The sequence below is a fragment of the Bufo bufo genome, chromosome 6 (genome assembly GCF_905171765.1).
Source record: "Bufo bufo chromosome 6, aBufBuf1.1, whole genome shotgun sequence".
Taxonomy (NCBI): Eukaryota; Metazoa; Chordata; class Amphibia; order Anura; family Bufonidae; genus Bufo; species Bufo bufo.
The window spans coordinates 104,360,366-104,386,332 of record NC_053394.1 but is presented as its reverse complement, the minus strand read 5'-3'; the positions used below and the strand labels follow the sequence as shown (position 1 = coordinate 104,386,332).

At 43.5% G+C, this 25,967-nt stretch overlaps 1 protein-coding gene across 5 annotated transcripts in view; it reads left to right on the top strand.

Annotated features, from left to right (window-relative positions):
• Window positions 1-21,003, top strand: part of ATE1 (arginyltransferase 1) — a 96,149-nt gene extending 75,146 nt beyond the window's left edge. For 4 of the 5 annotated variants that reach the window (XM_040438026.1, XM_040438028.1, XM_040438029.1 and 1 more), the window contains 4 exons: window positions 421-602; window positions 1,120-1,219; window positions 18,693-18,813; window positions 19,219-19,416. In XM_040438026.1, the coding sequence (XP_040293960.1) occupies window positions 421-602; window positions 1,120-1,219; window positions 18,693-18,813; window positions 19,219-19,397 (582 nt within the window). In that variant the 3' untranslated portion in view covers window positions 19,398-19,416. Of the gene's footprint in view, window positions 1-420; window positions 603-1,119; window positions 1,220-18,692; window positions 18,814-19,218 lie in introns of all 5 variants that reach the window. The other variant, XM_040438025.1, reaches the window with a different exon arrangement.
• The last annotated feature ends 4,964 nt before the right edge of the window (window positions 21,004-25,967 follow it).

The window sequence follows — 25,967 nt, the reverse complement described above, 5'->3', positions numbered from 1 at the left end:
TAAATGCCACCTGCTGAAGTGAGACAACCCCTTTAACATAGCAGACTTTTTAAAAGTGCGACATCATGTGCGGATCTTTAATTCCAGACCCTAAGGATAAATCCCCCCCCCCATGCGTTGATGGCACCTCTGAGATGCAGCGCAGTCCATGACTTTAGTAGTGGGACAACTGCATGTGGTTTTTATCATGCCATTTTAGTCAATGCTTGGAACGCTACAAAAACTGCAACATGTAAACCAAGCCTTGTTGTGTCACATACTTACTGTACTGTCACATACTGTAAAAGATTGTCAGATATTAGAAAAGGAAAGCCTGTTTGTCATCCTTTTTCTATTATGTGTTAATATTTCGGCTTCTAACACACTTGACATTTATTCCTTGAAAAGATGTGATGACACATTAAAATAATTTTTTAACAGCCGGAGACTCGGCCAGATGGCATCTCGTGTGGTTACGGTTCTTTTCACCAGCAGTATTGGCTTGATGGGAAGATCATTGCCGTTGGGGTTATTGACATCCTTCCATACTGTGTCTCGTCTGTATACCTCTACTACGACCCCGATTGCTCCTTCCTGTCCCCTGGTGTCTACTCTGCCTTACGGTAAGAACCTCAGAAGGATGGAGAGTTTTGACAAAGCTCTTGCTTCATGCCTTGGTAAACATGACTAGTCGGCCTGGCTTCACCGGCTATGGTTGTCTTGGAAGATGTGACTAGTTCTTGTAAAATTCATATGAATGGAATCTTCTAGAGGACCTTCCAGCTCTCCTACCATGTCTGTTTTAGATTTCCTATAAATTAATGCTGCAGCATTTTTTCTGTTATTTCTGTTGGAAATGTGTGAATAAGTTTACAACCTGATGCTACCAGTCAATGGGGCATGTCCCTACACTGTCTTCCCACTGTCCAATCAACGTCGGACCTTGTTGAGACGCACCCTAATGACGAGGGAAACTGTAACGCTCAGTTCTCAATGTATTCATGTTTTTCCAGATTCTGCAAATTTGTTTTTTTAAGGAAAGCAGGAGACTCTGAAATTGGTTATTGCTACTTGTAGTCTTGGGAAATTTCAGATTTTGATGCCGTTCTCAATTTTTTTCCCCCTATTTTCCTCCACCAGAGAGATAGCCTTTACTCGCAAATTGCAAAGAAAGGCCGCTGACCTGTGCTATTACTACATGGGATTTTATATTCACTCCTGTCCGAAGATGAGATACAAGGTGAGCCGTGTTTGGAGAGATTCTGCTTTTCTTTAATGTTGTTAAATTGTTTAACGGAATTCTTTTTTCTATTAAAGGGGTTGTCTGAGACTGATAAAAAAAAAAAATTATAATAATTGGCAGGGGTCTAGACAAGGAGTAAAGGTAAAAAAAGAAAGACTTAACTAGTCAGAGCTTCCCATGTTCCTCCATCGGGGCTCGCATCTCTTTCCAGTTCCCTGCGGACCGTGCACGTCTGCTGCCTCCCAGTCAGGGGTGATGTGTTTTTTTTATACACCATGTCCAAATCCCATGCAATTTTTATCAGCCTCTTCGAAGAAATTATTGCAGCCACGCTGACTATTCTTCTTGTCAAAACTCCCCAACCCTTTCCAAAGCTAGCATTCATACACGACTCATCTGAGTTGGGACTTGCAGTAATCAATGCGCTTGCAGTTGCAGACATTTCTGCAGCAAATGTTTGACTCTGTACTAACCCTGGATGAAAATAACCACAGACATAATTCCCTTTTGGAACATTCAAGGGGATTGTTTAGCAATTTGTGATAATAGAGGAATGAGGGTGATACGATCAGATTTCCCCCTAATTAACTTTTTTTATTTTCTAATTTCTATAAAATTTGGCCAGTTGGTAAATGCTTTCATTTGTAGTGATAGGCACTAGTGTCTAAAAGTCCCCCATACCCATTAGTTGGCCGAACCTATCGAGAACTTCGGGTTTGACCAACAGTCTAATAAGTATGGGGAGTTTGTGACTCTCCGCCATCAGATGATGTCAGAAGGGAAGGCTTGGGTGAAGTGATTATTTTTGCCTGCCTGATCCTTTCGTTTTCCTGGGAGATAAGCCACCGCTAGAAGTGTCTGCCAGTGACTTTCTCCTCTCTCTCCATTGAATACACAGACAAAATGTGTATGGGGAGTCGGGAGAGGTAGCGGTCGGCTGACCAATTGTTCGTCCGACAGCTATTGAGTGTATATGGCCGCCTTAAAAGTGATCAGTCCTGCCTGAAAACTGGTCTGTCACCGTAGATGTGTCATGAGTGTCTGGCCCCGATATGTAGTATGACACTCAGGCCCGAGCTGTTTCGTGTGTGTGTTGTATCCCTGAATATAATTCTTCTGGGTCTCGGATTTTTTTTATTTGGATTTGTTTTTGTAGAGGGTGAAGTATAGTTACATACCAGGAATTCTTAACAAGTGCAGTGTTTGCGCTAAATGCCCTACAGAGCTTTGGTTAGCGGCCAAGCAAAGGCTTCCATTCCATACTACGCCTCCTCGGTTACTTCTACCATTACTCAATGTCCTACGTCTAGCTTTAAAGACAATCAAATACGTGAGCAAATGTTTATGTAGACCAGGGGTGGACAAACAGTCTGGTCTGAAGGCTACATTGTCAGATTATATCACCCCCAAGGTCTATAATAAAGCTGAGTTACTTGCTGCCTTTAAACACAGGCTGATAATCGGTTCCTCATAAACGTGCCTGGCGATCATTTGACGAACTGAGCAACTGTCCGTTTGTGGTCTGCAAGCATTAAAATCATTGTTGGCTGTACATAGTGAACAGGGATATGCTGCTGATGGTAATGAAACTGCATTTGCTGGTGACGTTTGTGTGGCCAAATACTGTATCGATGATTTTTCCATGTAAATGCAGCCAAATGACTTGCTATATCATCAGTCATCGCTAGCTAAGGCAGGAAATCTGCCCATGTATAAGGATCCTTATGCACTGTGTTCTGCCTAGTGCTGGGCCCTTGAAGACCGTGCATAACACAGGGATTCAAAGGGAGAATACCACTGATTACTTGGCAGACGACAAGGACAGGTTTGGCTGGATTTCTCCTTAAGGTTGCTTAAAATACAACTCGTGGAGCCCCACAGTCCTCCATATAATGGCGCCAACCCTTATTTGACCCTGCTATCGCTCTGCCATGTAGTACTGCTATGGCCACCGATATCCGCTAGTAACCTGGGGGTTCATCTTAATTACCTGTGACAACTTATGTATAAGATATTTAACGGCTGCCAGGACAAAGTATTTCGTTGTCAGGTTTACTTGTACTTTACTTGAATTTCTTGTATATGTTTGTATGCAGCGAGCCTGTATAGGGGAATTTTTTCTTCTTTCTATGCTGTGACTTGTTTTAATATTTAAAGGGGTTATCCAATGTCATAAACAGCCCCCCTATATGCCGGGACCCTCACACAGAATATACTTTTCCCACTCTGCTCCTTGTCCCCACTACGCCGCTGCTGCTTCTCCCTGTACACCTTTAAAAACATCCAGTGTTAGGGGGGAGCAGCCAATGGCAGGCGGAGACAAGCCTCCCTAGCATCACGGCTGACGCTAGGGAGGCTCATCCCTGTCCCCGCCTGCCAATGGCTGTTTCCCCCCGACACCGGATGTTTTTATCCGTGTACAGGGAGAAGTGGCGGAGCGGGGTAAGCCTATTCCGTGTGAGGGGCCTGGCACATTGGGTGGGGGGGGGCTGTTTATGACATTAGATAACACCTTTAATAGCCTCAACCTCATGCTGAGGTTATCATCTACCCCTCTGTCTTATGCTGCCCAGATTCAATCACGTCCCTTCAAGCCTCTTAAAGGGGTTGTCTCCCCTGGAACATTGGCATATTGCTAGCGCTTGCCTCCAATGTTAGATAGGTGCGGGACCCAGAGGAGTAGAACAAAGCTCCCAAAGAGAACAAGAGTGCACCACGCATGTGCGCCGCCCTCCATTCATTTCTGTGTTTGTGCCGAAAATTGGCGAGTGCTGGCTTACCTATTTCCAGCAGTTCCATAGAAGTGAATGTAGCGGTGGCCGCATTTGCGTGGTACACTCTTGATTTATTTCTGTGGGACTTCCGAAAATAGGCGATCATGCTGCGGCAGGCTGTCCTGAATTTTGGGCGCTCTGTTCTAGAGATAGGTGCTGGTCCCACCTTTGGGACCAGCACCTATCTTACATAGGTGTCATAGCCTAGCGATATGCCACCAATGTTCCAGGTGAGACAACCCCTTTTAAGGCTGGCCATACACATTAGATTACAGTGGGCCAAACCTGGTAATTTTCGTGGAACCCGGCTGACCATCTAATGTCCCTGATGGTATATGTCTGGGCAGAGAATAATCAGGCAGTTGGATTCCAACATGTCTGATTCTCTTTTGTTCTTGTAGAGGTCAAGTCATCAAGTAACAGAGTTCTGGACTGGACAGATATGTAAACTGCTCATGCACACTAGTGTATTACACTTGATGGGGCAGTACTGTAGGTCTCTGAGATGCTTTATTACCACTGTATTGTGGTGCACAGGACTCCTATGGCTGTGCGCTAAGGGGCCGCAGTAACGATGTGGTCCTGCATATGTCTCACTAACGCACACGATCATCCATTTCCAGTACAGCATTTAGCAAGTATCAAAAACTACAGACAATAATTAGCTTTCACAACTTCATGTGTCTCTTGGCCAAGGTTTAAACCTTGCGTCGTTGTGATGGCACCTGTACAGGTTTCATATAAATCTGCTCACGGCTGTGTGTGCCAGCCAGGAAAACTTCCAGTGATGTTGCGCCACATATGCACTGAACACTTTGCACCATTTTCAATTTGGAAATTGTGTCATGAGCGACATTTTTAATAAATGTATCTTCTAGCAGAGACCTTTTTACTAAAGGCAAATAAAATTGATGAACCCCAGAGGGGTTACTGTCACTAATATTCTGCTGGTGGCAGGGGAAGATTAGTTCATGCAGCAATTGCAAAGCTGTTTTTAATACCCTTTTAATAAAATCCCAACAGGGGTCATGGTGCCGCAGCAGACTGCAGATGTGAATGCAAGAATGGCTGTATGTTAACCTTCCCTGTACCAGCCTTCGTGGACTCCGCTGAGTTAAATCTCCCCTTTGTTAAAGGCTGATCTCCTTGCGACCCTTTCCTAGATGGGATATGACAAAGCAAACAGTATTTTTTCAGACCCTTCAATAAATCCCTCCCAGTATTCCCTTTGAAATGTCTCCAGAATGCAGGGTAGGGGAGGGGGTCGGGGGCTGCTGCCTGCTTCTGATGTTGTGCGGGGGCATGCTGTGTGCGTGCCAATATTTGGGTTATATGGCACTACTTAAAAAGACTGTTCGCTTACCAAACAAAAATTAGTTGACCGACATTTTCTCTGTCGATTTAGGTGCCGAGGCCCGAGACTCAAGCCTCTCTTTATATCAAATTACCCAGCCCACATTCTTTTCAACATTTTATGTTTTCACTTTACCCCCCTTTAACACTGTATTAACGGATCGCCATAGATCACTGGTAAGTAGGGCGCAATTCGGCTGTTAACAGCAGCCACCCCGGTCCACGTAGTCGTTTTCTTTTTTTTAAGGCTGGAAGTGGAGAAAGAAGTTGTTAATCCCCCGACTTCAATTCCATAAAATTTCATTCCAGTCTCTTTTTTTTATTTTTTATTAATATGTGAATGTTTAATGCAATGCAGTCACTTTTAGGATTTCTCCGGAATTAGATTTATGTCACTTATGTGAAAATTTTGAAACTACATATAGGTCTTTTTCAGACCAGGATTTTGTGTCTTCAAAGGAACATGTACACACACTTCTCCAGTCCATCCATCACCTTTCATTTATCCACGTTTGTCATCCTTGTGCATATTACTTCCATAGACACATCCCTGGGCCTTCATTGCCTACATAGGTTAGTACAGAAGAACATTGCTCTCCTATGTGGAGGTTGAGATAAGTGTATACTAGGGGCTAGCAATGCCTAATTCCACCCACAAGCTGTCGAATGGTAAATTTACGATTCTGGGAGAGAGATTAATTTCCTCAATCTGCTGTATCACCCATTTGCTTCCACTGGTTACATGTTTTTTTGAAGCAAAGCAGGAGCTGTTCGTGAAGACTTCTATCTCTGCTGGCCTCCGCACAGCTCCACTAGTGGCTCACACATAGTTTAGATTGATGTTGGACAAACGACCCATCTGCCGACCGCTATTCCAAACCCCCCATAGCCAAGGGTAGTAAGATCTGACTTGCACCTCTGGCATTGGCATATCTCCCTCAAGAACAAATGGATCGGGCATGAAATTAAACTGATCGATATTTCCCCTGACAACTAAGAGGCGGGACACCTCCATCTTTACACATTAGTCGGCCATTCCACCAAAGTTGGTAGGTTCGGCCTACATTCATCTTTTGTGAATGGTCACTTTTACATGCAGTGCTTAAAGGGCTTTTCCAAGATTTTTAAACTGATGACCTATCCTTTGAATAGGTCATCAGTATATGATTGATTGGGGGTCCGACACCCGGGACCCCTGCCGATCAGCTGTTTGAGAAGGCAGCGGTGCTCTCAGTAGGGTTGCAACCTTCTATCAAGCACAGCAACTTACATTGTATAGCGGTTGTGCTTGATATCGCAGTTTAGCCCCATTCACATCAATGGGGTGAGCTGCGCCTAGACCATATGACCGATGAACATGACGTCACATGGCTTAGGGAAAGCTGCAAGAAGGCCGCAGAGCTACTGCAAGTGCTGAGGCCTTCTCAAACAGCTGATCGGTGGGGTCCCGAGTGTCGGACCCCCACTGATCAAATACTGATGACCTATCCAGAGGATAGATCAGTTAAAAAATCCAAAAACCCCTTTGAGAGGAAGCAGAAACAACTAGGAAGGAGGAAGTCAGATATGGAGGAGTTCATTGCTGCAAGTAAGCTGCTCTTCATAGGCAGTCCCTTCTTGGTCTGTCCATGTAAGGCTCTGTTCACATTTGCATTGTGGCTTTCATTTATAACAGGAGCCCAGTGCTCTTCCAGTTCGGTCACACAACGCACATTACCGTTGCCCAGCAGAGAGAATTTAAAACTGTAATGAGAAAATGGAGACACAAGCTCTTCGTAGAATGGGGTCCCTTGTACTGCTCCCCCCCCCTCAATGAGCCTGCTCCGCTTTCAGTGCTGACCTAAGGGTGCATCACCGCATCACGCCCAGTATGCCAGCTGCTGAAGCCTTCTTTCCTTTTACATGTAATTTGGGAGTATAGAAACAATAAAGGATCACTTCTGATGCCATTGCTGGATGAAAAGACTCCAACAGGTTTGGTGTCAGGTTTCAGTAACTTTATTAGGTGCAAGAAATACCAGCGCGTTTTGGGACCATAACGGTCTCTTACAACTTCTGTACGCTGTTGGTTCTTCTTGCCCATATTTTTAAAGTTTTTGGAAGTTGACACTGAACCTTTTGGAGTCTTTTCATCCAGAAGTGAACATTGTTTCCATACTCCCCCATTGACCTATAATTCAGGGTTCTGCTGAGCTATCCGTTACTTCCAAATATGACATGTTCTGCGACTGAGCTTCCAGTGCAGATGTGGACATGTTCCTGGACTGATAGGTACATCCTGCCAGCGCTCCCGCTCAATGGGAGTGGTGATGCTGGATCTCCACAACTGGGGGTTGATATAACATTGACATCCACTGATGAGAAGCATTTGCTCCATCAGTTTTTCATTAGGGTATTTTAAAGGTCCTTAATGAATATTTGCCAAAGTTGACGGTATAGTCTTAAGGTTCAGCACAAAACCTTGTGGGGCACGCTGCTCTGAATCCGCATGCTGACTGCAGACATTCTGGATGTATGCTTCGACAAGGGATTTAAACAATCAGAAGAAAAAAATTCTGATGACCTTGCAGATGTTCCATGTACAATGTCCTGGATCCTTCAGCTTTATTTAGAGAAACATTATTAAAGCATATCTTCTCGCCACCCTCTGTTTAGTACATGCTGATAAGTCGTTTGATCACTAGTATATTGCCCTCTAGATAAGTTGTTTTAATTGGGAGTGCACGCATCCAGCGGGCGAGAACTTGTCAGCATTTGCAATTAGGTCTTTCCGGTCCTTATGAAATTATCTACTGTGTATAAAGCGATTTCCTATTGTTACAGGCTTTGTAGGTGACATGCTAGTGTTATCTTTGTATACCGTACAGATATGTCCATTTGGAGGACGAACAGTCATTTCCTGACCACGAATATGGCTTGTGTTTTGATTTCTTAAAAGTGGAAAAAGATAGCTGGCAGCCTGTAAGAACCATATTGGAAGGGTCTCCCGGCTGCAAAGGATGTTTATAGAAGCGAGGAAAGCCATATGCTGAGAGTAGATGTTCTTTTTTTTAATGAGGATTTTTCAGGCAGACTACATCTAACAAGACTACTTAAAGGGGTGTTTAAAGGGGTTCTGCAGTTTGATAGATCATCAGCATCTGATCGGCAGGGGTCCATCTCCCGGGCCTTCTCAAACAGCTAATCGGCGGGGATCCCGGTTGTCGGACCACCGCCGATCAGATGGTGATGCTCTATCCAGTAGATAGATCATCAGTTTAAACAAACTGCAGAATCCCTTTAATCCTGATGGCCTAAACTCATTAGTATCAGATCGGTGGAGGTCCGACTTCCAGCACCTCCGCCGATCAGCTGGTGTGCCAGTAACATCACATTCAAGTGAGTGGGGATGAGCTGCAATACCAAATACAGCCACTATCCAAGGTATGGCGCTGTACTTTTTCAAACTGCAAGGAGACTCACCTGAGCGCTGCAGCCTCTTTAAATAGCTCATCAGCGGGTGTGCAAGGAGTTGGACCCCCACTGATAACATACTGATGACCTTTCTTGAGGATAGGTCATCAGTATTAAACACTTCTAGTATTAAAGAGTCAGTATTAGGCCTCTTGCACACAAACGTTGTGCATCCGTTCCGTGCATTGGGAACCGCAATTTGCGGAGGCACGGACAGAAACACAGCGGAAGCACTCCATAGTGCTTTCATGGGGTTTTGATCCGTGCTTCCATTCCGCATCTCTGCGATTGCTGACACATTCAAGTAAAGATCAGAAGATTGCATGAATGACCCTGTTAAAAAGTTAAGAATTAAACTTAAAAAATTAAAATAAATTGATTGCCGTGTAATATAGTAAAAAAAAAATATTTTTTTTTAAATAAACATAATAGGTATGCCCAACCTATTAAAATATTTTTCCTGCCTACTGAATGCAGTCACCATTTTTGGTCACCTTGATCAAACGGTGTGGGGATTCGCTCTGGTAGTAAGAATTAGCGGGTGCAGCACAGAGGAAAAGTACAAGTCTTGGTTCAAAACATCAGTGTTTATTCACACGTGAAAGCAAAACAAAAACACAAGTTGCTTGGTGATCGTTCACACACACACATGAAAAGTTAATATACAAAACAGTCACCTTTTCTCCTGGGTGTTACTTCACACCCTGTTGGAAGTTCTGCCTTGTCAAGTCCACAGGCAGGCGTTAGGCGGCCTGTTCGCTCTTACAGGGGTCTGAGCCCTCCAGCCCAGCTCAAGCCGCAGATCCCAACACAGCCCTCAGATCACGGCACACAGACCTCCTGAGCTCCACTGTCAGACCGAGGTAATCCTCTCCACCTGGCAGTGCTGGCTGGTTTTTATGCCTGGCAAAACCCGGCCTGGAACATGGGGAGTAGTCACCCACCCAGCACTTTGACTACTCCCAGTCAGAGTCACCCCGGATCAGCTATTATAGCCATACTAAGTATCAAGGTGTCAAACAGCAACTGCTGCTGACCGGCGTACCTATCATCCACAATGATTCCTTGTACCTTCTTACAACAGTCATACTTATCCCACATTGGCATCAATAAAAACTACAGTTCACTCAGCTCTGTAGATGGAAGTTTATGGGTGTGAAGAATTTATTTCCGAAGGTTTTTATTTTTTAAAAGTAGTAAAATAAAAAGTATATAAATGTGGTATTGCAGTAATCGTACAGACCTTCAGAATAAGGTTGACATGTCATTTTTAGTGCATAGTGAATGCTGTAATATCAAACCACCAAAAACCTTGGGGGAATCTTTTATTTTTTTTACAGTTTCACCCCACAAATATTTTTTGCCCATTTTCCAATACAAGATAATGTAAATTAAATGGTGCCATTAAAAAATACAACTTGTCCTGCAAAAAAAATAAGTCCTCATACAGCTATGTGGATGAAAAATTGAAAAGTTGTGGATTTTGGAAGGAAGGAAAAAATGAAAACAGAAAAAAAATTGGGCTGCTACTTCAGGACTGGGCCATTTTCTGTTTTTTCTTTTTTTTGTCTTTGTACTCCCAGCTTTCCCAGAGCCATAACTTTTTATATTTTTTCATTGACCTAGCAGTATAATGGCTTGTGTTTTTTGCGGGACAAGTTGTACATTCTAATGGAACCATTTACTGTTGCATACAATGTAGTGGGGTATAATTATAAAAAAAAAAATAGATCTTTACAGTACCCCTAATGGTGGGGATAGACTTTCCCGAGGGAAACAGCAGGTCGCTACCTCCTGAGGAGGATTGACACACGAGGCAGCTGATACAGGCGGACCAGGAGGTACCTGACCAAGGTACCAGAGGTACAGGTGTTGTCAGCAGGCTGAGTTGTAACCAGGAGCAACAGTGCAGGACTGAAGGCAGAGGCGAAGTCAAACGGGCAATAGGTCAGGCATTCCGAGTCGGCAACAGGACGGTCAAGGCAAGCAGGCAGAGATCAAACAGGTAGCAGAGTCCAAGAATGTACGAGTCAGGAACACGAGCAAATATCAGAAAGCTTAACAGGACACAAGGACCTTGACACTGAGGCATCTGGGAAGGGGGCTGAGCCACTTACATATGTGCAGGAGGGCTAGGAGTGACCCAAAAAATGGCTAATTGGTGATTATGATGATCTTTTCCATTACATCATTCGCCATATGGGATAAATATTTGCATATTTTAATAGTGTGGGCGTTTTTTACAGACTGAGATGACAATGATTATTTTTTTGTTTATTTTAATTATGTGCCTGCAATTGTATGGAGCAGGCTACTGCTGCGCTAAGCCTGCTCCATACACAGCGGTATAATACAGTAGGCACCTGGCTGCAATGATTAGGAACAGTGAACACACCGAACCCAGTCAATTAACCCCTCAGATGCCGCGTTGAACAGCGATTGAGGCATCTGTGAGGTAAGGCAAAGGGATGCGGCTCCCTCTGCCTTCTGATCGGAGCCCCTGCAGTGAAATTGTGGAGCTTAAATCAATTACCATGACAGCTGGGGGCCTGCTGAGGCTTCCCAGGGCTGTCATAGTAACCTCCTTGCTAAGCTGTGCACCAGTCATAGCTCAGCAGATAGCGCGGCAGAATGCCATTCACCCTGATAGATCTTTTAGGGTGAACGGTTTAGGGATTGAAAGATCCCAAGCTCTAGCCCCCTAAAAGCCAAGTTCACACTTCCGTTATTTGGTCAGTTATTTCGATCAGTTATTGTGAGCCAAAACCAGTAGTGACGCCTACTCAGAGATAAGGTGTAATGGAAAGATCTTCACCTATTCTGTGTTTTTAACCCGATTCTGGTTTTGGCTAACAATTACTGATGGAAATAACTGACCAAATAACTGAAGTGTGAACTTGAACTTTATTAAAGAGGACCTTTCACCGATTATTACTCTATGAACTAACTATACAGACATGTAGAGCGGCGCCCGGGGATCTCACGGCACTTACTATTATCCCTGGGCGCCGCTCCGTTCTCCTGCTATGTCCTCCGGTATCTCCGTTCCCTAAGTTATGGTAGGCGGAGTCTGCCCTTGTTCTTCTGTAGCGCTGGCCAATCGCATTGCAGAGCTCACAGCCTGGGAGAAAATAACCTCCCAGGCTGTGAGCTCTGCGCTGCGATTGGCCAGCGCTAGAGCAGAACAAGGGCAGACTCCGCCTACCATAACTTAGTGACTGGAATCTCCGCCTACTATAACTTAGTGAGCGGAGATACCGGAGAGCATACCGGGAGAACGGAGCGGCGCCCGGGGATAATAGTAAGTGCAGTGAGATCCCCGGGCGCCGCTCTACATGTCTGTATAGTTAGTTCATAGTGTCATAATCGGTGAAAGGTCCTCTTTAAGTTAAAAAGAAATAAACAAAAAATATTAAAAGTTTAAAAAGTTTATGAAACACCCCCTTTCCCAATTTTACATTTAAAAAAATATAAACGTATTAGGCATCGCAACATCCAAATATTTTGTCACCTTACCGAAGCCCCCCCCCCCCCCCCCCAAAAAAATAAAAAAATAACAGAGATGAACAAGTTGTACATACCATAGAAATGGTACCAAATAAAAACTACAGTTCGTTCCACTCTGTAGACTGGAATTAAAAAAGTTATTGTCCTAAAATAGCGATGCAAAGAAAATGTAAAAGGTCTTTATTTTTGTGAAAGTAATAGAACAAAATAAAAACTATACAAGTTTGGTATTGCCGTAATCGTAGTGAGCTGCAGAATAAGGATGCCACGTCCTTTTTAGCGCACAGTGAACACTCAATGTTAAAACCCCCAAAACATTGGCGGAATAGCTTTTTTATTTTTTATTATTTTTTTTTCTTTGAACCCTCAGAGAATTTTTTTCCTGTTTTCCAGTTCAAGACATGGTAAATTTAAATGGTACCATTAAAAAAATGCATCTTGTCCCACAGAAAATAAGCCCTCATATGGCTATGTGAAGGGAAAAATAAAAAAGTTCTGGCTATTGTTAAAAAAAAATGGGGTTTATAAAAAAAAATGCAAGAATGAAAATAGGCCTGGTCTTGAAGGGGTTAAAAACTTTTTTCTTCCCCCACACTTTTCAGTAGTTCCCCTAGGGAACTTAACCCTTTCATGACCAAGGGTCATTGATGCCCCAATGTCCAGGTCAAAATTTTCAAATCTGACATGCGTCACTTTATGTGGTAATAGCTTTGGAACACTTTTACTTATCCATGCCATTCTGAGATTGTTTTCTCGTAACACATTGTACTTCATGACAGTCATATATTTGAGTCAATATATTTCACCTTTATTTATGAAAAAATCCCAAATTTACCAAAAATTTGGAAAAATTCACAATTTTCCAAATTTCAATTTCTCTGCTTCTAAAACAGAAAGTCATACCTAATAAAATATTTATTACTTAACATTCCCCATATGTCTACTTTATGTTGGCATCATTTTGGAAATGTCATTTATTATTTTAGGACGTTAGAAGGCTTAGAAGTTTAGAAGCAATTCTTACAATTTTTAAGAAAATTTCCAAAACCCACCTTTTAAGGACCAGTTCAGGTCTGAAGTCACTTTATGGGGCTTACATAGTGGAAACCCCCATAAATGACCCCATTGTAGAAACTACACCCCTCAAATTACTCAAAACTGATTTTAAAAACTTTGTTAACCCTTTAGGCGTTCCACAAGAATTAAAGGAAAATGGAGATGAAATTTCAAAATTTCACATTTTTGGCAGATTTTCCATTTTTATAATTTTTTTTTCTTTAACACATTGAGAGTTAACAGCCAAACAAAACTCATAATTTATTACCCTGATTCCGTGGTTTACAGAAACACCCCACATGTGGTCGTAAACTGCTGTACGGGCACACGGCAGGGCGCAGAAGGAAAGGAATGCCATACGGTTTTTGGAAGGCAGATTTTGCTGGATTGGTTTTCTGAACGCCATATGTTTTTTATTTTTGTGCCGATCGTCTTGTGCAGGGGCTCGTTTTTTGCAGAAAGTGTTGAGGTTTTTATTGGTACCATTTTTGGGTACATAGGATTTTTTGATCATTCATTATTACACTTTATGGGGCAAGGTGACCCAAAAATTGGCTGTTTTGGAACAGTTTTCATTTATTTATTTTTACAGTGTTCATCTGAAAAGTTAGGTCATGTGATAGTTTTATAGAGAAGATCGTTACGGACGTGGCAATACCTAATATGTATATTTTTTCTTATTTATTTAAGTTTTACACAATAATAGCATTTTTGAAACCCAAAAAATTATGTTTTAGTGTCTCTTTTTTTATTTTTTGGGCGATTGTCTTAAATAGGTTATCATTTTTTGCGGGACGAGGTGACGGTTTGATTGGTACTATTTGGGGGTCATAAGCCTTTTTGATCGCTTGCTGTTGCACTTTTTGTGATGTAAGGTGACAAAAATATCTTTTTTGGCACTGTTTTTTTTATTTTATTTTTATGGTTTTTATCTGACGGGGTCTATCATGTGATATATTTATAGAGATGGTCGTTACGGACGCGGCGACACCTAATATGTGTATTTTATTTTTTTTTTTATTTTTTTTTTATAGGAAAAGGCAATTTCTTTTTTCTAATTTACATTTTTATTTATTTATTTTTACTTTTATTATTTTCACTATTTTTTTTATCAGTTCCCTCTTGGATCTTGAAGATCCAGTGGGGCTGATAGTTGTACTATACTTTGCAATGCTCTTGCATTCCAAAGTATAGTACTTCCAGATTGCCTGTAGGTGGCAGCACTGGACGCCTTTGCCATGGCAACCGGACGCTTTTGCAAAGCGTCCGGTTGCCATGGCAACCATCGGGTGCTGCAATCACAGCGCTGCAGCCCCGATGGTGGAGAGAGGGAGCTCCCTCCCTCTGTTAACCCCATGGATGCCGCAACCGCGGCATCTATAGGGGTTACAGGAGAGTGTCAGCATAGAGCTGACACTCTCTGCTGATGGCGGCGGCTCAGTAATTGAGCCGCCGCCATCGCACACAGCAGGGGGATCGGGGGGGGGGGGGGCCGCGCGGGAAGGGGGGGGGGGTCGGGAGGCTGCCCACAATATCGAGGATATCGAGGGAGGCTGGGGCAGGAGGGGCGGCTTGAAAATTAATGCAGGGGGCGGGGAGGGAGCGGACCGCATGCCATCCGAGCAGGAGAGGGGCACAGATCAGCAGAGCACAGATGGGGGGGCACAGATCGGCATTAAGGGCTTGGAGGGGCACAGATCGGGGGGCATGAGTTACACTATCTGCTTTCAGGCTTTGATCTGCAGAGCGCAGATCAGAGCCTGAAACCGGCACTTTAACACTGCCGCGATCCGATTGGTTAGTCTGCACAGACTAACCAATCGGATCGATTGCCGGCAAGGGGCCACTCTGATTGGCCCCTTGCCGGCATTACTAGACTGTATGCTGTCCGTGACAGCAGCAGGGCAGGGGCAGAAGCTTAAATCCAAGCGCTTTGCAGCGCTTGGATTAAAGAGCTGCCAGAACGTTTATATACGTGGTAGCTGCACGGGGCATGTGCAGCTATCACGTATATATACAGATTGCAGACGTGAAGGGGTTAAACACACAATCATGAGATTGCTTCTCTCATAGACACCAGTGCATTAGCGTTGTAGTCTAGAAGAATTTTACTGCGTTCCTATGGAGCTCTGCTACAGGCAGGGTCTCCATGGAAACCTCAGATCATTCAGGAGGACCGAGGCTGCCGCACACACCATCTGACTCCCCTGATGTCATCATTGATCGCATACCTTAGCCCTGGATGTCTGCTGTTTAAAACAGCGAGCACCTGGCGGCTATGGGCGCCATCTTTAAATACCCCGACTCCTGACATATATTTACGTTGGTAAGGGGTTAAGAAGTTCAAATGACAATTAGTAGTGGCACAGCCCCTGTGACTGTTCCCAGAAAGATTGTTTGTCTTTCACCTATTGTCATTGAATGACTGAAATAACCAATATAGACTAGAATGTGGATGGCTGCCACTGTGCACCATAAGATCAGTCCTTCAATGGTCATTCAACCATTAATATTCTCTAGATATCTAATGTGTATGGTCTCCTTTAGGGATGCCTGTTTATACACCAATTTTATAGGAAGCCAGTGGAACATCCCGATACATTTTTGGAGAGTAGAAAAAGCTACCTCCACTCCATGTAAATTTTGAGAATCTTTAGTTTTGCTGAATTGCCTCGGTGTTAACTTTGAAATCACCAACCCGACCGAAAAAATAAGAATTGTGTGTGGTCTCCTTCGGGCAGTCTCACATTGGTGTCTTAGTAGCTCCGTTCCATAGCAGAAAATTTCAGCTATTTTTGTGCGCTTTTTGTGTGGAATCAAACCGTAAGTTGACTGCTTGTGCCAGGAAATATTCTGACAAAAACTGGTTTTAATACTCTGCTTTTTCCAGAGGTGTTTTATCAGCTCCATTAAATCTGTCAGAAACAGCTAGCAGATCATTATACGGCAATTCTCTGTTCCCATTTCTAAAAAGTACCAGTATTTAAAGGTGTATACATATCCTGTAATGTTGTAGCTTATCGCTGATCAGTAGGCGCCGACTTCTGGGACAGCAGCATTTTTGAAGAAGCAGCAGCCCTTAAGGGGCTTGTCTCACTTTAGCAAATGGCATTTTTTATAATGGGACAGGACTCATCTCAGGTTAATTTGCATATGTATCGAATCGTTTTTTTACACAATAAAAGCACACAGAGCTATGGGGACTGGGTACTGCGGATGTGCTAGCGGCCATCTAGCAACCCATGTCCTCAGCTCTATACCCAAAATCCAGGTAACAGGTTCCCTTTAATACAAGGCTCTTACTAATGTATTATTATCCATATTGCCTCCTTTGGCGGCTGGATTCATTTTTCCATCGCATTACACACTGCCTGTTTCCAGGGGTATCTCTTCTGCAGCGGTGGCTGCTGTGCATTCATGCCTATGCATTCTCCCACAGTTCCTGCCACCAGAGAGGCCAGCACTTTTTCCTATATTGTGCAAGCACGACTACCACTGATGGATTGCAGGATGGTCGTAACCCCTGGAAATGAGCCGTGTATAATGTGATGGAAAAATGAATCCAGCCAGCAAAGGAAGCAATATGGACAATAACAATACATTAGTAAGTGCACTATTAGCACTCCCCTTGGTTTCGGCGATCCATTGGGGGATGCACTTGTGCGGTTCGGCGCTCTGTGGAGTTGGCGAGGCCGTGATGTGTTTCCGCCTTTTGGAACGCATCGCGGCGTCGACTTCCGCCCGGGCGCCATCTTGCGCATGCGCGTTTGTTTGTCCAGCACGCCGGTCTTTACCGGCGCCTTCACTCGCGCTCGGACCATGCACCAGGAAGAATCCAGGTAATATCCACGTGCGCCTTCCCTATCTCCTCCTCTGTTTATTGTTTTATGTATCTGACCACAGCTACAATTGATAATTGATTGATTCAATAGGGTATATATTGTTGAAACGTTAATGCACATTCACATGGACCTTTGAGGAAGCTAGCATATGTTCTAGCGATACGCGTGAGGATTTGCTTTCCCCCTTGTGGGTCTTCATTCCCTATGTGCCACCACTGTGTTTCTGATAAGTATATTTATTGAACAGATTTTAGGCATTTGCTGTTATATTCTTGATAATTTTATACATTGATTGTTCAATGGTGGTACCGGATGAATTTTTGCATATGATTTTACCCACTAGTGGGGAATGCTCCATGAATTGATGTTTTTAAAGGGAACCTGTCACCAAAATAACGCTTACTAAGCTGTTAATAGTACCTTATAGTGCTGCATAGTAGTTTCCTAATGCACTTTTTCATCGTTTAGCCGCATCTAGCCTCCTTGAGAAATCGATGTTTTATTCAGCCGCTGCCCCCTGCTTCAAGTCTGGTTTGAAGTCAAGGGGGCAGCGGCCTAGGCGTCTCCAATGCTGCTCTCCCCGCCTCCCGCCGCCTTTATTGACACGCCGGATCTCAGTGCCGGGACCGCGCTCTCAGCGCCTTACATACTAGCGCAGTTACAGAAGATGCCGGGCGCATGCGCAGTAGCGAAACTGAAGCCGGCTGAGTGTACGAGTGGGGCCGGGATCGCGCTACAGCAGCCCTTTACTGCGCATGCGGGCTGGGAGCGCGGTCCCAGCACTGAGATCCAGCCTGTCAATAAAGGCGGCGGGAGGCGGGGAGAGCAGCATTGGAGACGCCTAGGCCGCTGCCCCCTTGACTTCAATCCTGACTTGAAGCAGGGGGCAGCGGATGAATAAAACATCGATTTCTCAAGGAGGCTAGATGCGGCTAAATGATGGAAAAGTGCATTCGGAAACTACTATGCAGCCCTATAAGGTACTATTAACAGCTTAGTAAGTGTTTTTTTGGTGACAGGTTCCCTTTAATGAGTTTGTAACTTTTAATAAATCCTGTTTTAGTTTTGGAGGTGCAGTCTAGTTGTCCAGGATCTAAAAAAAAATAATATACTGAAAGCAGGAAAAAAAATATTAAAAACCCCTGGTATTACAGATCCCCTGGTATCCCCAAGCTTTGTTTACTTGTTCTGGAGTGATGATGATGACATCATGTACAGCCAAGTGACCACTGCAGCCAATCACTGACCTCAGGACAAACCCGGGATCATTTAGTCAGTGGGATTATTTTTATTTATTTTTTTAGTTTTTTATGGTTGCTAACTTTTTGATTTTACTCTTGCCCATGACTGTGAATGTCCTTATTACTTGAGCACTACAATAATCATAGGCTTCTGGAGGCTCCCACATGCAGTATTTTGTCAAGTCCTAAACAGTTAATCCATCTACCTGCCCGTATTGTAATTCATGTTTGTTCACTCTTCTAGGGTCATTATAAGCCATCGCAACTACTTTGTCCGGAGAGCTATTCCTGGGTGCCTATTGAGAAATGTGTACCACTGCTTGAGTCCTCCAAATACTCTCGGTTTAATGGTAATCCTGAAGAAGGTATGTTCTTTTCTGGCCTGCATTCCTGCCCTCTGTGTTTTTTGGGCTTTTATGTGAAGATGGTTTACGTTTGTTTAAGTTTATTCTTTATTTAGCTGATGAGCAGCCATTTTCATCAATACAACTTTCACACAAGGCCAGAGGGACTCTTTCTATAGTGTTCATTTTCAGTAGAGGACTTCAAGTGTTGTGCTGAGGTGGTCTCTTTAAATCCAGCTGGCCCCCAGATGTTCTTGTGAAGAATTAAATTCCTCTCATCCATCATAGATTGAACTGGCACTCCTGCATCTTGATGTCTTTCTTCTGTACAGATGGTTGAGGAAATCCTCCTTACTATAGCTTTTTACCCCCCTCTCTTTTGTGGCATCACATTGTGACTATCACTTTTGCGTCTTTTTTTCACAGGAGACCTAGATTATCTGACAGAGTTGAGTCGAGTTCGAGTCTTACACAAACGCACGGTCATGCCTTACAGCGTATACAAGAAGAGACGCAAAGGGCCAAGCGATGAGACTGTTGTGAAACAATATGCCGCCTTGGTGGGTCAGACCTGTGCAGAACGCATGCTCTTATACCGCAGCTGAAATTCCTTGAGTATGGTCCCTCATAAATAAAGCTCTGGAGAAGAAGACTGCATGCCATTGTTTTTACCAAGTTTAACATAGATCTGCCAGATGACTCATTGAAAAAGTGTGACTTGCCACCAGCTCCCGCATACATTAAGATGCCCCCTGAGAAATCTACCCCTCCTCAGCGCACTGGTGAAGGAGACCATGCAGTGGAAATGTGAGAAGAAGGAAGAAAAATGTGGTGGCTTCAGTCCATGTGCCCCTCTGTCATTCTAGAAATGAAACCATTGCTCTTTGTTGCTGAGACCGATATGAATATATAATGTGTTGGTATTTAAGAGACTGCACTTTATGTATGGCTTCGGATGTTCTGCAGGACTCGGCCTCTATAGACATGATTTTTGGTTGTTTTTGGTGGCTAGATAATTAACCAGGTTGATATGAAATGTAAATCTAATTTAGTCAAAGTATCTTCTACTTGAAAGGCATCAAATAGATATGTGATCATTTAGCATATCATTTGTCACCTTTTAAAGGGGTCCTATCATTTAGCTTTCTAAAGATGTCCCTGTCTCAACCACCAGGTGCATTATGTTGTAAAATAATTTATCAGTTACCCAGAATGAGTCCAGGAGATACGTCTGGCTTCTTCAGACACATGAGTATTTGCACGGATGAAAGGGATTTTTTGGTGAAATGAAATATTCATATTTACCTGTTCCCCACTACTCAGTTCTGCACCCTGGGTTCTGTTTCACCATCTTACGTTACCTGTTCGCCAGCCACGTATGGACATTGTCGGGTGCGCTTGCTGAAGCCAATGACTGGCTTCAGCAGTGACCTTTCCCCAAGTGGTACATCACTGCTAGGTTACGTACCCATTGGGAAAACGTTACTGCTGAAGACAGTCATTGGCTGCAGAAGCGTACTTGACAGTGTCCTTACCTGGCCGTAAGTATACAAGCCTGGGCACTGGAAGATGGCAGAACGGGTAAGTAAGAATCTTTCAGTAGGTGATTCTTGCCAAGGACCATAAGTAAATAGTTAATTTAACCCAAGGACCACACAACTTGCTTCACTGCGCATGTGCAACGAATTGAGGTGTACTGTCCTCGGATTAAATGTGTCTGGAGCTGCCGGCTCCTCTCCGGTAACAGACGGGTTCTTTTTCTAAGGACCTGCGGGTAAATTAAGTGGCCCCAAAACTAATGAAAGCTTCACTTTAAACTATTACAGTGCTGTGGATGTTTTTGAAAACTTTATCCTAACATGTATGACCGGGTCCCTTGTCACACTATGTGCCTCTTAACTGTAAGGATGCTTGGCAGACAATGCCCGACCGTCACTGTGTATACGCAAAACTTTATACAGCCACTGTAAACGCCCACAACAGCTTAACCTTCTTCTCGTCATGAAAACCTGCCCTATCAAGTAACAGATTTCTAGTTACAGAGAATATTTTGGTGGTTTGGTGATGTCTATAATGAATCAGGAGGAGGCTAACCGTTTCATGTCTCCTTAGGCTACTTTCACACTAGCGTTTTGGCTTTCAGTTTCTGAGATTCGTTCAGGGCTTTCACAAGCGGTCCAAAACAGATCAGTTTTGCCCTAATGCCTTCTGAATGGAAAAGGATCCGCTCAGAATGCATCAGTTTGCCTCCGTTCAGTCACCATTCTGCTCTGGAGGCGGACTGCTGTCCGTCCTGGGATGCAGAGCGAGACAAATCCGTCCTGACACACAATAGAAAACGGATCCATCCCCCATTGACTTTCTATGGAGTTCATGACAGATTCGTCCTGGCTATAGAAGACATAATACAACCGGATCAGTTCATGACGGATGCATGCGGTTGTATTATTGTAACGGAAGCGTTTTTGCAGATCCATGACGGATCGGCAGAAACCGCTAGTGTGAAAGCAGCCCAAGTCTGTTTGCCTACTGTCCAATTAACGTCTGTTAGATTTTTTTTTCTCTTATGTGGTTACACAGACATCGGATGTTACCAGCCCCCCCCACAATAAAAAAAATCTTCAAAAAATCATAAAAGTGCTTCCTTTATTTTCTTTAGTAGGCTATATTTTGTGTTTAAATGCGGGGCAATTGCTATTCTTGCAATGAACACCTTGTATTAAAGTGACTAAATATGACTGAGCGGAACAGTAAGAACTTAAAGGGGGTTATGCCATAATTGTTGTAAAAAAAAAAGGTTAAATCATACATCATATAGACAATGACAATATCTTTCTAACAAAGCTAGAACCAGCCTTGTACTTGACATGGGTAAAGAGATATCTACATTCACTGCTCCTTGAGCCTAGCCTTTTAGTAGGTGTGTCCTTTCTGCTGTTGCTTTCTCCATGTAACTACCATAGCCTCCCTCAGAACATATGGCTGGTGGCAACTGAACATTTAGTGTCCAGTCACACGTCTGAAACTGTTTTGCGGTCCGCAAATTGTGGATCTGCAAAACAGGGACACCAGCCATGTGCGTTCCGCATTTTGCGGACCGCACATGGTCGGCACTATAATAGAAAATGCATAGGAAGGAGATGTTCTATTTTTTTGCGGGGCCGCAGAACGGAAGTGCGGATGCGGACAGCAAAATTGCGGAACGGATGCGGACCCATTTTGCTGACATGTGAATGGACCCTTAAAATGAACATATTTGACCAGCTCAGTGAGACGGAAAAGAGCAAACAGCAGGTGGGCTATACAGATACATTTTATTGAATAGTTCACTGGCTATAGTTACATTTTAATTACATGCGAATACAAAACGTATTCAGATCCAGGTGCTGGTTTCAAAAATCTAGAATATGTTTCGTGACACAACCACTTTAAAAAACAAACTGCATGTTACTCATTTTCAATAAAAGACACTGGAGAAACTAATGACTGACAACTCTGAAATCATAAGGCGGAATTTATCACGCCTTACACTTCAGAATGTTGGCCTCAAAAAGTCGCCAAATAGGGCTTGACAACTTTTTGGGCTTTCTTGCACAAATTTGGCAATCTTACACCACCAACTCCAATTTTGAAAAGTGGTGGGCATATGGTTAGGTATGTTAAGGATTTTTTTTTTTAAAAAGTTGGAAATTCACTTGTGTAGGTTAAAAAAAACTGAGTATTGTTTCTAGACAAAAGTGTTAGGTTTAAAGATGCACTAGATGTAACAACCAACATGCAAAATGTGTTTGCTGCAGTTTGCCCACGCGGACTCAAGCAAAACTGACTTCAAATATTGCCCTCATAATTCATACCACCCATAGTATCAGATGTTGCACGGCAGTGGTCAGGGAGCTCTTCTGCCTCAGGAGCGCACATTGTAGTAAGTGCATAACCAAAGCATCCATTGTTCTAGTTTGTCAGAAACTGGGAATAAGATCATACCCAGATGTGGTTGAGTTAAGCAGCAAAACTCCTTGTTAAAGGGGTTTTCCAACAGTTTACTACTGATCAGTGGGGGTCCCCCGCCGATCAGCTTTACGCTCGCAGTAGCGTCGGGGCCTTCTCGCTGCTTTCCCTTGGCCAATCACGACATGTTCATCAGTTGCATGGACGATACAAAGCACAGCCGCTATCCAATGTACGGCGCTGTGCTTGGTAAGCACGGAGAAGGCCGCATCGCTCACAGGAGCACTGGTGCCTTCTCAAGCAGCTGATTGGCGGGGGTCTCGGACCCCCACGATCAGATACTAATGACCTATCCTGAGGATAGGTCGTCGGTAATAAAATGTCAGAAAGCCCTTTTAAATTATTGAACTAAAGAAATTGCTCTGATTTGGACATCAATCAGCTTAGAAGATCATTCAGGAGAGGAGAGTGAGGGATGGCGAGAGTCATCAGGCAGCCAGTCGTAGAAGATTCACTAGCGGCAGAAGTCGGACATGTTTTTACAAAAAAATATTATTTTTTTTAGCCCAAAATGTATATATAGTTAAAAAATTGCCCCAAAGGTGTCCATAGTCTTTATATGACTAGTTAGGCGCCATACACCTCTGCGGTGGAGGTTCAAGCTAAAATGAGGAACGTCTGGTACTCAACGGATCTCATTATAGTAAATAGGATCTGGTAAGTGCAAGTGCGCACCTAGCCTTACATGAGAAAGGGCATGTGTCACTGTGTTTTGATTTGTAAGCAATGTTATTTTACAATATAGGATGCTTTCACACAAGCATATTTTCAATTTGTATATGGCCCGGATTTTATGTCCAGGAATCCGCTGCTAATGTTAATGAATAGCGCCATTTACATGGGCGTATAATTTCCATGAGTATTTGAAATCCGCAGCATGTCTGAGTTTTGTGCGTATTAGTTTCCAAATATTCACACCACAGTCTATGGGAGTGCTTCAAAAATGCAGGAAGGAAAGAAAACGCATGTAAATCCGGATGAATTACTGAAGCAATACTGATGGTATGTCACCTGGAATGGGTGCATAATCCAGAGCCAGAATACTGATGGATTTCATTACGCTCATGTGAAAGAGGCCGTATTCTCATGGAGGGATTCGATTCTCTCAGCTTTCTTCCAGCAAATGTCTATAGGATTGTCCTGTGATGCTGGATTGAGGTCGGTCACATTAATCGTTGCACAACAGTGATATCACCTGACCGGTCAGTCCATTATCACTAGGCTGGGTCTACCTACATGTGGCAATCCATTTAAGTTTCCCTCTAGCGTGGTACAGAAGCACTGAAGGGAAACTGATGCCAGTGCTGATCCCGTTGTTTTCTATTGGATCTTTCATGGCATCCAACACATCAGTTTTGATGCTGGATGTCAAACAACGCTGGACAAACTGACAGTTCTATGGAGACCTGTGCACTACACATGGTAGGTCTAACAGCTGATATGCGCCCAACCTAATAAGGCAGACCATCTAATGAATACTCATGAGCAGCTATTTTTTTTATAAAAACAGATGAAATTCAGGACGATCACAGTAGGAGTTGTATAAAAACTGTAACCTTTCTTGTGGTGCAATATACATTTTTAGATCATTACGACATAATTTGTGCAAAAACAGAAGGGCTTTTGGCATTGAGGTTTTAGTACAAGTCCTCTCTTGTTTTGCTGTCATCACTCCTTTCTCATGCCACTGCTGGCGGAGGGCGGACTGGCCATAGACTTTACAGGGAAATTTTCCGGTGGGACGATGCCCAAGGGGGCCCTAACCATGGAAGCTGGTCCAGTACATAATGATCTGATGCTCTCAGCTTTAATGCTGGGGAGCCTCGGGTACGTATGCACCTGGCCAACTTCTGCAAGTGCCCAACTCAACTGTATCACATCCTCAGGACGATGCTACAGTTGAATTGTGTGGTGAAGGTGGCAGTATTTTGTGCAGCACCGCACTATTTTGTGCACTATGGTATTGCAGGCCCTGCCTACTTGTGTTTCCCCATCTTTTGTTCATGTATACCGCCTACAAGATGGGGCAATTATTTTTTTCCAAGGCCTGCTGGTCATACAGGGGACATGACGTCACATAACCATGTCCTCCAGTCATGGTCCACTGTGGTCATGAAATGTCATGTGAAATTGTCACTTTATGGCATTGTAAAACTGAGTGGCAGTGGGAAAAGGAAGGAAGCATCTGTGACAATGAATGGGATAGAATTAGCACTACAGATCCATTGTGATTGTTACATATATCTTTAATTAAGATTTATATAGTGCATGCGTATTCCGGGGCGCATTACAATAAAGTGCAATTAGATACATACAAAACTGGTAGTACAGTTTATATTTTGGCGCGGACCCAGACAAAAAAAACTCATGGACACTTATGGAGCAGTTTTTTTTGGGCTTTCCATTCCTTTCAATGGAATATTCAGAGTGGATTTCTCCCCAAGATAGGGCATGCTGCTTTTTGGCCAAAATCAGCGCCAAAAGACTTTGTGTCAACTGGCCCTAAAGTGTTGTCCTAGTGTCCACATGGGCTACCAGTTGGTTGACATGTCATCATCGTGGGATGACCGTTTCGCACACTATGTATCAGAGGCATACAGGCGCATTTATGTTTTTCGGTTTCTCTAAAAGAATTGAGTTTCTTGTGAACATCTCCTCTATTTCGAGTTTCTCATATACAGAGGCAGGTACGTAAAACATACAGTATTGGTTTTCAAGTCTACTGTGTATGGACTCAATTATCTTTTCGGCTGTAATGTGCTTTCAAACAGAGGCACTGCAGTTTCTAACTTTCTAAAGAATATGTGTGGCCTTATTGTGCTCGCGGGGATGGAAGAGTCCGAAGTGTGTCCTCCCTGTATAGTCTGCATGAGTTCATTTCTCTAATCTGAGCTTTAATGAAACCCATATGCCCAGAATTAGAGGGCTTAGCCTACATCAGAAACCTTTGGGCTCCTTTCTACTCCTTGTGTTCCGTGCAGGCTCTAATCCTCTCTGGCGTTTGCTCTTGTTATTTCACCCTTTACTCTGTGGTTCAGGAGGAAGGCTAAGGTTCCAAGGCAATCAGTGCTATGAAATGAGAAGCATGCAGAACTTTTCACGACCCGGCCATGTGAATTACGCAGGGCCACTTAAATTTTCGAAGATGTAAGCTATGCAAACACTGC